Source organism: Rhinopithecus bieti, unplaced genomic scaffold, assembly GCF_001698545.2.
Source record: "Rhinopithecus bieti isolate Rb0 unplaced genomic scaffold, ASM169854v2 scaffold_33891, whole genome shotgun sequence".
Taxonomy (NCBI): domain Eukaryota; kingdom Metazoa; phylum Chordata; class Mammalia; order Primates; family Cercopithecidae; genus Rhinopithecus; species Rhinopithecus bieti.
This window is the reverse complement of record NW_016814426.1, coordinates 533,601-546,929: the sequence shown is the minus strand read 5'-3', so window position 1 is coordinate 546,929 and position 13,329 is coordinate 533,601. Positions and strand designations below refer to the sequence as shown.

The 13,329-nt window shown below is 41.5% G+C and overlaps 1 protein-coding gene across 1 annotated transcript in view; it reads left to right on the top strand.

Moving 5' to 3' along the window:
- The first annotated feature begins 5,010 nt into the window (after positions 1-5,010).
- The window catches only part of LOC108514177 (butyrophilin-like protein 8), a 44,653-nt gene continuing 36,334 nt past the window's right edge, over positions 5,011-13,329 (top strand). The window contains 3 exon segments of the mRNA XM_017850262.1: positions 5,011-5,280; positions 8,488-8,838; positions 11,249-11,524. Of these exon segments, the coding sequence (XP_017705751.1) occupies positions 5,232-5,280; positions 8,488-8,838; positions 11,249-11,524 (676 nt within the window). The 5' untranslated portion in view covers positions 5,011-5,231.

Below are 13,329 nucleotides of genomic sequence, written 5' to 3'. Positions count from 1 at the left end.
CTGGATAATGTTCCATGTACACTAGGAAAAATACACATTCTGCTGCTTTTGGGTGAAAAATTCTGTACATATCTGTTTAAGTTCAGTTGCTCTAATGTGCAGTTCGAATCCAGTATTTTCTTGTTAATTTTCTGTCTGGTTCATGTATCTATTGTTAAAAAGAGGTATTGAACCAGAGAACACCACAAAGATACTCCTCGAGAAGAGCAATCCCAAGATACATAATGATCAGATTCACCAAGATAGAAATGAAGGAAAAAATGTTAAGGGCAGCCAGAAAGAAAGGCTACTATGAGGAAACTGCATCAACTAACGGGCAAAATAACCAGCTAGCATCATCATGACAGGATCAAATTCACACATAACCATATTGACCTTAAATGTAAACGGCCTAAATGCCCCAATTAAAAGACACAGACTGGCAAATAGGATAAAGGGTCAAGACCCATCTGTGTGCTGTATTCAGGAGACCCATCTCACATGCAAAGATGCACATAGGCTCAAAATAAAGGAATGGAGGAATTTTTACCAAGCATATAAAAAGAAAAGCAGGGGTTGCAATTCTGGTCACTGAAAAACAGATTTTAAACCAACAAAGATCAAAAGAGACACAGAAGGGCATTATATAATGGTAAAGGGATCAATGCAACAAGGGAAGTTAACCATCCTAAACATATATGCACCCAATACAGGAACACCCAGATTCATAAAGCAAGTTCTTAGAGACTACAAAGAGACTTAGACTCCCACACAATAATAGTGGGAGATGTTAACACCCCACTATCAATATTAGGTAGATCAATGAGACAGAAAATTAACAAGGATATTCAGGACTTGAACTCAGCTCTGGACCAAGCAGACCTAATAGACATCTGCAGAACTCTCCACCCCAAATCAACAGAATATACATTCTTCTCAGCACCACATCACACTTATTCTAAAATTGATCACGTAATTGAAAGTAAAACACTCCTCGGAAAATGCAAAAGAACAGAAATCATAACAAACAGTGTCTCAGACCACAGTGCAATCAAATTAGAACTCAGGATTAAGAAATTCACTCAAAACTGCACAAATACATGGAAACTGAACAAGCCCTCCTGAATGACTACTGGGTAAATAATGAAATTAAGGCAGAAATAAATAAGTTCTTTGAAACCAATAAAAAAGGCACAATGTACCAGAATCTCTGGGACACAGCTAAAGCAGTGTTTAGAGGGAAATTTATAGCACTAAATGCCCACAGGAGAATGCAGGAAAGAGCTGAAATCAACACCCTAACATCGCAATTAAAAGAACTAGAGAAGCAAGAGCAAACAAATTCAAAAGCTAGCAGAAGACAAGAAATAACTAAGACCAGAGCAAACTAAAGGAGCTAGAGACACAAAAACCCTTCAACAAATCAATAAATCCAGGAGCTGGTTTTTGAAAAGATTAACAAAATGGATAGACAGATGACAGACTAATAAAGAGGAAAAGAGAGAAGAATCAGATAGATATAGTAACAAATGATAAAGGGGATATTGCCACTGATCCCACAGAAATACAGACTACCATCAGAGAATACTACAAACACCTCTACACAAATAAACTAGAAAATCTAGAAGAAATGGTTAAATTCCTGGACACATACACCCACCCAAGACTAAACCAGGACACCCGCCCAAGACTAAACCAGGAAGAAATCAAATCCCTAAATAGACCAATAACAAATTCTGAAATTGAAGCAGTAATTAATAGCCTACCAAACAAACAAAGCCCAGGACCAGATGGATTCACAGTCGAATTCTACCAGAGGTACAAAGAGGAGCTGGTACTATTCCTTCTGAAACTATTCCAAACAATGGAAAAAGAGGGACTCCTCCCTAACTCATTTTATGAGGCCAGCATCATCCTGATACCAAAACCTAGCAGAGACACAACAAAAAAGGAAAATTTCTGGCCAATATCCCTGATGAACATCGATGAGAAAATCATCAATAAAATACTGGCAAACCAAATCCAGCAATACATCAAAAAGCTCATCCACCACGATCAAGTCTGCTTCATTCCTGGGATACAAGGCTGGTTCAACATACACAAATCAATAAATTTAATCCATCACATAAACAGAATCAATGACAAAAACCACATGATTATCTCAATAGATGCAAAAAAGGGCTTCGACAAAATTCAATAACTCTTTGTGCTAACAACTCTCAATAAACTAGGTATTGATGGAACATATCTCAAAATAATAAGAGCTATTTATAACAGACCCACAGCCAATATACTGAATTGGCAAAAGCTGGAAGCATTCCCTTTGAAAACTAGCACAAAACAAGGATGCCCTCTGTCACCACTGCTATTCAGCATAGTATTGGAAGTTCTGGCCTGGGCAATCAGGCAAGAGGAAGAAATAAAGGGTATTCAAATAGGAAGAGAGGAAGTCAAATTGTCTCTGTTTGCAGATGATAGGATTGCATGTTTAGAAAACCCCACCATCTCAGCCCCAAATCTCTTTAAGCTGATAAGCAACTTCAGGAAAGTCTCAGGATACAAAATCAATGTGCAAAAATCACAAGCATTTCTATATACTAGTAATACACAAACCGAGAGCCAAATCATGAGTGAACTCCCATTCAAAATTGCTAGAGAGAATAAAATACCTAGGAAATACCTGGGAATACAACTTACAAGAAATGTGAAGGACCTCTTCAAGAAGAACTACAAACCACTGCTCAAGGAAATAAGAGAGGACACAAACAAATGGAAAAAACATTCCATGCTCATGGATAGGAAGAATCAATATTGTGAAAATGGCCATACTCCCTAAAGTAATTTATAGATTCAATGCTATTCCCATCAAGCTACCATTGACTTTCTTCATAGAATTAGAAAAAACTACTTTAAATTTCATATGGAACTTTAAAAAAGCCCGCATAGCCAAGACAATCCTAAGCAAAAAGAACAAAGCTAAAGGCATCATGCTACCTGACTTCAAACTATACTACAAGGCTACAGTAACCAAAACAGCATAGTACTGGTACCAAAACAGATGTCTACACCAATGGAACAGAACAGAGGCCTCAGAAATAACACCACACATCTACAATCATCTGATCTTTGACAAACCTGTTCAAAAACAAGCAGTGGGGAAAGGATTCCCTATTTAGTAAAAGGTGTTGGGAAAATTGGCTAGCCATATGCAGAAAACTGAAACTGGACTCCTTCCTTCTACCTTATTACAAAAATTAACTCAAGATGGATTAAAGACTTAAACATAAAACCTAAACCCATAAAACCCCTAGGAGAAAACCTAGGCAATACCATTCAGGACATAGGCATGAACAAAGACTTCATGACTAAAACACCAAAAGCAATGGCAACAAAAGCCAAAATTGACAAATGGTATGTAGTTAAACTAAAGAGCTTCTGCACAGCAAAAGAAACAATTATCAGAGTGAACAGGTAACCTACAGAATGGGAGAAAATATTTGCAATCTATCTATCTGACAAGGGGCTAATATCCAGAATCTGCAAAGAACTTAAACAAATTTACAAGAAAAAAACAATCCCATCAAAAAGTGGGGGAAGGATATGAACAGACACTTCTCAAAAGAAGACATTTATGCGGCCAACAAACATGAAAAAAAGCTCATCATCACTGGTGATTAGAGAAATGCAAATCAAAACCGCAATGAGACACCATTTTGTGTCAGTTAGAATGGTGATCATTAAAAAGTCAGGAAATGACAGATGCTGGAGAGGATGTGGAGAAACAGGAATGTTTTCAGACTGTTTGTGGGAGTGTAAATGGGTTCAACCATTGTGGAAGACAGTGTGGCGATTCCTCAAGGATCTAGAACCAGAAATACCATTTGACCCAGCAATCCCATTACTGGGTATATACCGAAAGGATTACAAATCATTCTACTGGAAAGACACATTTACACATATGTTTACGTATACATTCATTATTGAATGATATCTGGTTGCATACATTTTTGGCAATTATGAATAAGGCTGCTATAAAGATTCATGTGTAATTTTTCATGTGGACATAAGTTTTCAAGTCATTTAGGTAAACAACAAGCAGTGCAGTTGCCGGATTATGTGATAAGAGTATGTTTAATTTTGCAGGAAATTGCTGAACTGTCTTCTAGAATGACTGTACCATTTTGCATTCCTGTCAGCAATCAATGAGTGTTCCTGTTGCTCCACATCCTCTCCAGCATTTGATGTTGTCAGTGTTCTAGATTTTAGACTAAACGTAGTGTTTTCATTTTGCCCTATTCTAGATGCTAACTTTTACTGTGATTTGGTCCCATCCTGTGAGTTGTTTTAAATTGTGTCACATAAGAATTTCTTAGTATATAGAGTTTCCTATGTTTTTGAATTTCTTTTTAATTTTAATTGCATTATGATTAGAGTGTGTTTATTTTGGTGGTTATCTATGGAAATTTTCATTCTGATCTTGTTAAGCGGTGACTTTGTGAGTTTCCATGTGCTTAAAAAGACTGCAAATCTCTCATTGTGGCTGCCCTGGAACTTAGTTTATATAATAAATAAGTTTCCTCATGCCTGAACCTGCCCTGGTACCTTTCCCAGTATATCAGATGTTTAACACTAAGGATCTGTTTTGTTTTAGAAAGTTATTTTTATCTGGACTCATGATTACAGTCTGGTCCTGAACTCCAGACGATGGAGGGGTAAGCAAAATGACCTCAGACTGTGCCAGGAAATGTCAAGTCACCTGCTGTAGGCTACTACTAATGGAGCACAGCCTATTTACTTGGACACCAAACTATCCAGTGCTAACATGATGTTCTTTCAGGACTAGATCCCATGGCCATACATCCCTGCCTGCCAGATTGGACCTGAAAATTATTTCCTCATCTGACATTCCTGTTTCACCCACACAGGGCATCGTTTTGACTCAGGACAAAGTTCATCTCCAGTCTTATCCACACTATTTCCATCTTTGCTTTCTTGATAAGAGATAGACATTTATGTCCTGCCTATAAATGTAGTGGTTCAAAGTCTAGAGTCCCTATACTTCTGGCACATTACAGCCGTGTCTCGATGGGGGAGAATCTCAGAACAGTGTAGTTTGCCCTCCGCTCATGCAGAGCCTCTCCATGGCTTCCGTGCCTTGAGCATTAGGCCAGTTCTCCTCTTTTCTCTAATCCATCCGTCACCTCTCCTGTCATCTGTTTCCATGCTGTGAGGTCCATTCACAGAACACATCCATGGCTCTCATGCTCAGTTTGGTTCTGAGTCTCCTCAAGCTGGGATCAGGTAAGACTGTTCTTTGTTTCCTCCTTATTAACTCATAGTTTGAGTTCTTTAGCTACGATGATTGCAGCATAATGGAAAGAAGCCATCTTTGTTGTTTCTATTCCTTTGGCTTCTAGCCTCAGCCTGGGGAAGGATCGGGCACTGTGGAAACAATTATAGTAGCCCCCATAATGGAAACACGGGTGCTGAAGAGGCACCATGATCACAGACGGGGACACAGCCAACGTGTTAAGGTGAATAAACTCTGTGTTTGTCCCAGATGGGCTAAGTGGTGTAGGCAGGGTTATTAGCGTACCAAGGTTGCTGACGTAGATGTCCAGCTGGGAAGAGACACAGTTAGGAATTTTGGAGAAAAGACAATGTACCCAGCCAAAGACATGCTGAGTTAGAAATGTCTGTGGTACGAGACACGAGGGTGGAGGAAGGTATACAGGTCTTGAGGTGAGAAATTAGCTGAAACCTGGCATATTCTGGGAAGAAATCCACTCTTCTTTCTCCTTCCACTTACTGTTAACACAGAGCCCAGTATATAGGATGTTGAGTAATTGAATAAAATCCACAGAGGAAGCTTGAGGTTGGAGTAGAATGCTGTTGGCTAGATGGTCAGTACCCAGCCATAGAAGATTCAGTTGACTGTGTTCACTTTCTGTCTGCGAAGGTTCATCCTGCCACCTGTCCACCTAAATCTTTTTTGCTACATGAAGCTAAGAAAACAGAAATAAGGGCAATCAAAACATAGAGCATATTTCCTTAAAACAAAAACCCACATGTGTTACTAACAGGAGACACTCTCATTTCAGTTTGTTTTCATTTATTTTCTGATGAGCTTCTTTGTGTCCCTTCTGTTTCTGGGTGAGGCAGCAGGGCATCCTGGAAATGATCTTGGAGACAGAAACATTTTATTTTTCAAAGCTCTTATTTCATCTGCTTGCGAGCTTTATGGTTCACAGCTTCCTTAAGTGTCGGTTTGCTTATGATGACATGAAGATACGTTCACAGTCCTGATGGGGCTGTGGTGAGGACTGCATGAGCTTGTGCATGTGGACTGCACACAGCTGCACTGGTGCTTGGCATGTTGCAACAACAGCCAGTCTTTGAAAATAAGTTCCTTTCTTATCTTCAAGGGAAGGAAGTGGAAGGAGTGAAAGGAGATGTTATAGGCAAGAGAGATGACAGCAGCAAAGGCTGGCCGGAGAAGCAGAGGTACCCTGGAAAATGTTTCCTTGCCTCGAGAGCCCCACACAGCCCTGAAGGCAGCATCCATAGCAGCCCAGCTGGCACAGGCTAGGTCCCAAAACCTGACCTAAGACAAAGGCCTTCCTACCAGTGATTGTTGAGCAGGTGATTCTGCAAAACAAAGTGAGGGAGTGCGGAGAGTGAAGCCAGTGCAGGGGAGAGCCATAGAGGGTGCACTAATGAGCAGGTTGCTGTGGTGGCAACTGGGACCCAGTCCCACTGGGACCTTTGGAGGAATCTTATAGATGGTGGCTCAGAGTCATTCCAACATCTACTGTCTCCTTTCCCCACTGGGTGAGATGTGCCCTGGGACTGTTAAAATCTCAAATCTTCTGAGCTGCCTTGTGCCAGGGTTAAGTAGGTTCCAAAGGCTGCAGGAAGCCCTCAGCAGAGAGGCAGAGGCCAGGCTCCAGGGGCGGAGCTGTCAGCAGACAGGCAAGTGCCCATCCCATTCCAGGGGGACTCGGGGTTGGGTGGTGAGGAGCAGGGCCTCAACATCTGCTGCACCAGGTCAGCAGCTGGTCAGACATCAGGCTGCAAAGTCACACCTCACTTAAATAATACTCTTAAAGATGCATGAGTGAAATACATTTCAGCAAGATTTATAAAATGTAATTAAACTAAAAAAATTAAGTGCCAGAATTAAAAATATCCACTTACGTAGAAATTCACACATGTAATTCACCTTGCCTCTGATGCACATGCAGACACCACACACAGGTAGATCCACATACCATAAGTGGATACATGTGAATGAATCAAGAGACACTGCCAATCGAAGGGGTGGGTACTTAGTAGGTGAAGGGAGTGGGCCTCCATAGTTTGTGGTCTCTAAGAAGCAATGTAATCCTTACAGGGTAGTAAGAGTGATTTACATCAGGAAAATTATTCAAATGATTGTTAAACAGATGAGCAAGTAAGAAAGGAAATGGGGCTCGCCGTTCACCTGAGTAACTTGTTTGTGGAGCCTGTTCTGTGTGACGGGCTCTGTGCTGAACAAGTGGGTACTATGCTGTGCAAGAAAATCAGGCCCTGTCCCCACAGAGCCAAGAGCTGTGCAGGGGGGGCACACAGAAAACATGTAATTATCACACCTGAAGCAAGACAATGAAGAAAGTTTCAAAAGTGAGGTGAGGACATACATGTACTAAGAATTTTTTTTACAAAAATGAAGGCAAGACATGTTGACTAAGCACTAGATGAAGCACCATTCAGTGCTAAAGTAAAAAGGAAAAAATTACTACACAAGTGCAAAAGGTACATGCTATGGAAAATGTAAGTCACATATGAATGTGCCAAAGAACAAATTTACAGAAAATAAATGGCAAAATCTTGTTGCAGTGTCATAGCATGTCTTTCAGAACTTGGCAGAACAAGTAGATTTCCAAAAAAACTAAGGAAGTACAAATAATTGTGTGCGCCATGGGCAGAAATGAAATATTCCATAGTAGCCATAAAACATTGGTATAATATTGTGTTTGAAGGAAACCTTAACAAATTGCCCAAAATTGGAGACTTTATGGCCCACGCTCTTCTCTAGGTCAATAGAAAGACGTCAACTTTGGTTTTTAGCAAGGAAGATGGAAAAGGGGATGTTTGGGTTTTTTTTTTTTTTCAATTGAAGCAAATGGGCAGATGAGAGATAATGTGACAATAGAATCTCCTGGAATCAAGGGTTCTACTTTCAGAAAGAGACTTTTTCCTCTGGATAACATGGTTTTCTCATCTTGAAAATAAAAACGTTAATAATTCACATTTCTGCAGGTGTTCCTGAAGACCGAATGAGGTAACTGACATGGACATGGTTTGTCAAATGTAAGGAGATACACAAATGCAAGTCACTGGCTTTAGAAATAGGATTGTGATGAATTTTTCTCCCTGACACACATCTCCAGCCCAGCCCAGTGGAGCCCTGAGTAGGTCACACTATAAAGGGTTTTGATTGTTTATCTTTTGTATTTCTTCCCACAGGACAGTGGCAGGTGTTTGGGCCAGACAAGGCTGTCCAGGCTTTGGTTGGGGAGGACGCTGCGTTCTCCTGTTTCCTGTCTCCTAAGACCAATGCAGAGGCCATGGAAGTGAGGTTCTTCAGGGGCCAGCTCTTTAGCGTGGTCCACCTCTACAGGGACGGGAAGGACCAGCCATTTATGCAGATGCCACAGTATCAAGGCAGGACAAAATTGGTGAAGGATTCAATCGCAGAGGGGCGCCTCTCTCTGAGGCTGGAAAACATTACTGCATTGGACGCTGGCCTCTACGGGTGCTGGATTGGCTCCCAGTCTTCTTACTACCAGGAGGCCACCTGGGAGCTGCAGGTGTCAGGTCAGTTTCATTTTCCATAACTTCGCTGTCCCAGAGAACCTCCAGGATTTTGTGAGTCATTTGTTCAATAAGGAAATTTTAAAATTTCAGGTCATTTAGTCAGAGGGCGGCACTCTATACTGCAAGTTCCTTCTGTCTTATGTGTATAATTCTATGTATTTTATCACATGTTTAAAGTCATGTAACCACCATCACATCAAGGTACAGAACTACCCCACCATCACAAAGATCTCCCTCTGCCACCCGTTACGGTCACACCCACCCCTTCTCAGCCCCTGGCTGGGGTTTTCCATCTCCCTGATGTTGTAATTTCAAGAACGTCACATACACGGCTTCACACCACAGGTGACCTTTTGAGACTGACTTTTTAAATTCAGCATAATGCTCTTGCGATCTATCCAAATTATTGCTTATATCAATACTTTATTTCTTTTTTTCCCACTGTCAAAATGTAGTTTTCCTTATGAAAATTTATTTTAAATTAACAAATAAAATAAAAAACAAATAAAATAAAATTCCTGCTCACTTGTCCTACAGATTTTTTGTTTATCAGGGAGCGAATGTCAGCTCCAGGAAGCTGTGACTTCCCCTGACAATGAATCACTGAATGCTCTGCGTTAACTTGACCATACTTCCACAGTCACACCCTTCACAATGAAATTGATTTGATGGGGCAGGGTGCAGTGGCTCAGGCCTGTAATCCCAACACCTTGAGAGGCTGAGGTAGGAGGATTGCTTGAGTCCAGGAGCTCGAGACCAGCCTGGGCATATGGTAAGACCTCATCTCTATTTAAAAAAAAAAAAAGAACAAAAAGAAGAAAAAAAAAGAAATTTGTTGTTTACAGTTACAGTGAGTAGTGAAGAATCTGTCTCCTGATTACAGACCTGTCAGTGGGGCTGCTCTGATGCGAGTGGATTATCAGAACTTATGAACAGCAGTGTCACTAAACTTGGTATACAACTCCCACTGCTAAATTTGACTAACTTAAAAAAATTAGAAAAATCCACTATGAGTGATATTTCAGGCCTGACCACGGGCAATTTTCAAAAGCATTTCCTGGAAGGCCTCCTCCTGGTAGCAGACTTGGAGTACAACCAATGCTTTGCAATCTGAGGAGAGTTTCAGGTGAGCCCTCAGGCCCCTCCAAGCTGTCCTGGTCTTTACATATTTGCATTTCTAGCCCAGGCATTTTAATTCTCAGGATTTCAGGCCTTGGGCAGGACTTTCAAGTGCCTTGTATCAAGGAGGAGAATGTGGAGTCCTAACGGGAAAAGGAGTCAGGCTGGTGGGACCAGGTGAAAGCAAAAAAAAAAAAAAAAAAAGGAAAAAAAAAAAAAACATGCCTTTCTTCATGTCTAGAAAATTTAAACAAAAGAGACAGCAGATAAGCTACAGGTCTGCCTTTCTTTATTGTCCTGGACATACAGTCCAGGATATATGGCCCAGAACATATGGCCTTTCTGCCCAGATAACATACATAACTCACAGACCTCCTGTTGATCACCAAACACCTCAATGTATCAAACATGCCAGCTGACAAAAGAATGTAAGTTAGGTTCCTTGCTACCTTGGCGTTATCAATCAGCCCAAGTTCCATTCTATAAAATCCCCAATGAGCCTTTTTTTTCTTGCAGTTAGCTTCCCTCATGCTAACTTGCCCATTGCCTTCCTTGCAAAGTATTTTCCTACTTTCTCTAATAAATCTGCCTTTCTCTACCTGCAACCATCTTGGTAAATTCTTTTACTCCCACGCCACTGGCTGTCATTCCTCCATGACAGAAAAGGCAAACTCCAAGACACTTTTCTCTACTCTGTCTTAGTATCCAGTATCTTACACCCTAATTGCTCCTCCCTACACCCCCTTCCTGAGCTCAGGATTCATAAAGCTGCGAAGCCTTTTGTTCAGCCCTCCATCAATAGTGAGTCAGCCCCAGACGTGCGATGATCCATCTGCCCCTCAACTGGAATTCCATTTCATGGGGGAGGATGAAACAGGGAGGAGTTGGCATCTTCCTGGGTTTAGCTCTTGCTTGTACTTTTGTAGCAACTGATCAAAGGCTTCACTATTACTTTAATTTGGATCATCGTTCCTTTGGTCTGTTACTCCTACACCTGGCGGCTCAGCTCTCTCTCTACTTTAGCTGAGCTCCTTAAAAGTTTCTCATCAGAAGCAGTTCTGTCTTACTTCATCATAACTCGTACCTAGGAATAGCAATGCATACACAGTAGTTGCTAAAAAATGGCAAACGAAAAAAAGGCCATGGGAAGGCTTTTGCCAAAGGTTGTGGTTTTAGTGTTTGTGTGTGTAAGAGAGAATGGGTGGGGGGTGGACTGAATGCACTTGACTCAGAATTGCTGTGGCTCTGGGATATGATCTTTGCTTTAAACTCTTCCCTGTTTTCTCCCCAGCACTGGGCTCAGTTCCTCTCATTTCCATCGTGGGATATGTTGACAGAGGCATCCAGCTACTGTGTCGGTCCTCGGACTGGTTCCCCTGGCCCATCGCGAAGTGGAAAGGTCCACAAGGACAGGATTTGTCCGCAGACTCCAGAACAAACACGAACATGCGTGGCCTGTTTGATGTGGAGATCTCCCTGACCGTCCAAGAGAATGCTGGGAGCATATCCTGTTCCATGCAGCATGCTCATCTGAGCCAAGAGGTGGAATCCAGGGTACAGATAGGAGGTGAGTAGGTAGGGGAGGAGAAGAGAAGGAGGAGTGGACGCTTGAGTAACTCAGAGTGAGGACAGGAGCCTCTATCTTGGCATTGTTGTTTTATCTTTCTCAGTTTTAATGATTTGTTTTAAACGTTTAAAATCAATGAGATGTAAAAATAAAGTTATAAACATTTGGTTAGGTGGAAATAGAATTGTTTACAATTCCAGAGGAGTAGAATTAAGTATTTCCTTCACCTATGATGTATCCCTGTGATGGTTAATTTTTTGTGTCTACTTGACTGGATCACAATTTGCTCAGATTTGGTTAAGTATTATTCAGGATGTTTCTGTGAGGGTGTTTACACATAAGATTCACATTTAAATTGGTAAACTGAGTAAAGAAAATTACCATCCATAATGCAGGTGGGCTTACTCAATCAGTTGAAGACCTGAATAGAACAAAAGGTTGACCCTTCCCTGAGAGAGCGTGATCTTGCATGAGAGCCTTGAAACTGGGACACTGGCTCTTCCTGGCCTCAGAGCAGGCTGCTGGCCTTCAGACTCAAACTGAACCACTGGCTCTTTCTCTGTCTTGAGCCTGCGAACTTTTGGACAGGACTGACACCATTGGCTCTTCTGGTTCTCAGGTCTTCTGGTTTAAACTTAAACTAACCATTGGCTCTCCTGGGTCTCCAGATTGCTGACTCACCTATGAGTTGGGAACTAAAAGAGCTTCCATGATGTATGCGAGCCAATTCTTTATACTAAATCTCTCCATCTCTCCTCTTCCTTTCTCTCTTTATCTCCATCTTTCTCTCTCAAATATATAGAAACAACAGGATGTATACATACATATATATGTATGTATGTATACATCCTAGTGGTTCTGTTACTCTGGAGAACTCTCACTAATATAAATTTGGTACTAAGAGTATTTCTAGAGAAAAAGAATTTTAGGGATAACTTTTCAGTCATCCCTAAAATTCTAAAATTCTCTGAGCTGGGATTACTGTACACACCTGTAGTCCCAGCTACTCAGGAGGCTGAGGTGGGAGGATCACTTGAGCCTAGGAGTTTGAGGCCAGCTTAGGCAACATAGCAAGGCTCCGTCTTCAAACAAACAAAACAAAAAGCACTGAAAGTCCATGCTGTGATCTAGCAATACAGATATGCAAAATATCACCATTTGAGACCTGTAATTAACCGTGGGTTGACTGGTGTATCGTATTTTCAAACGCGTCGACCTAGTGAATAAGATGAGATTGGCTGGTTGCTCCTATTCTTGCTAGAAAAAGTGAGGAAAGTGACGAAAGAAAATATGAGCAGAGGAATTTGAATTTTGAGTTTCTTGGTGTTGCATAAATAACGTGAAAGCTTCCATGAGTGCCCTGAAAGAGACCCTTATTTTCTGTAGCCACAGGGCTAAGACTGCTGAAAACCAAATTCAGAACTCATCCGGCGACTGGCTGAACGACAGTGGAAATCCAAACCTGTCCCTCAGAATATCTGTCAATGTGAGGGGGCATTGACTGGGAAGAAATGAGATTCGGAAAGTTGAAATGAGGATGTATGGGAAGACTGATGGAGCTGGGGACAGTGAGCCCTAAATGCTGATAAGTCTGCCAGTGAAAGCAGTCTCAGTCTCCCTACATCAATTGGAAATAGCCTCTCCACCTTCGTCTCAGGGGATTAACCCTGCATTGCCCAAAGAAACTGTAATGGCCTCTCTCCTGAGGCAGCTGCCATGCAAGACAATGCTGATTCTACTCAGGACCCACCCCTACCATCCCTCTTTGCTTCTAGACCTGTACCTAGGCTCAAGTTTCAACAGGA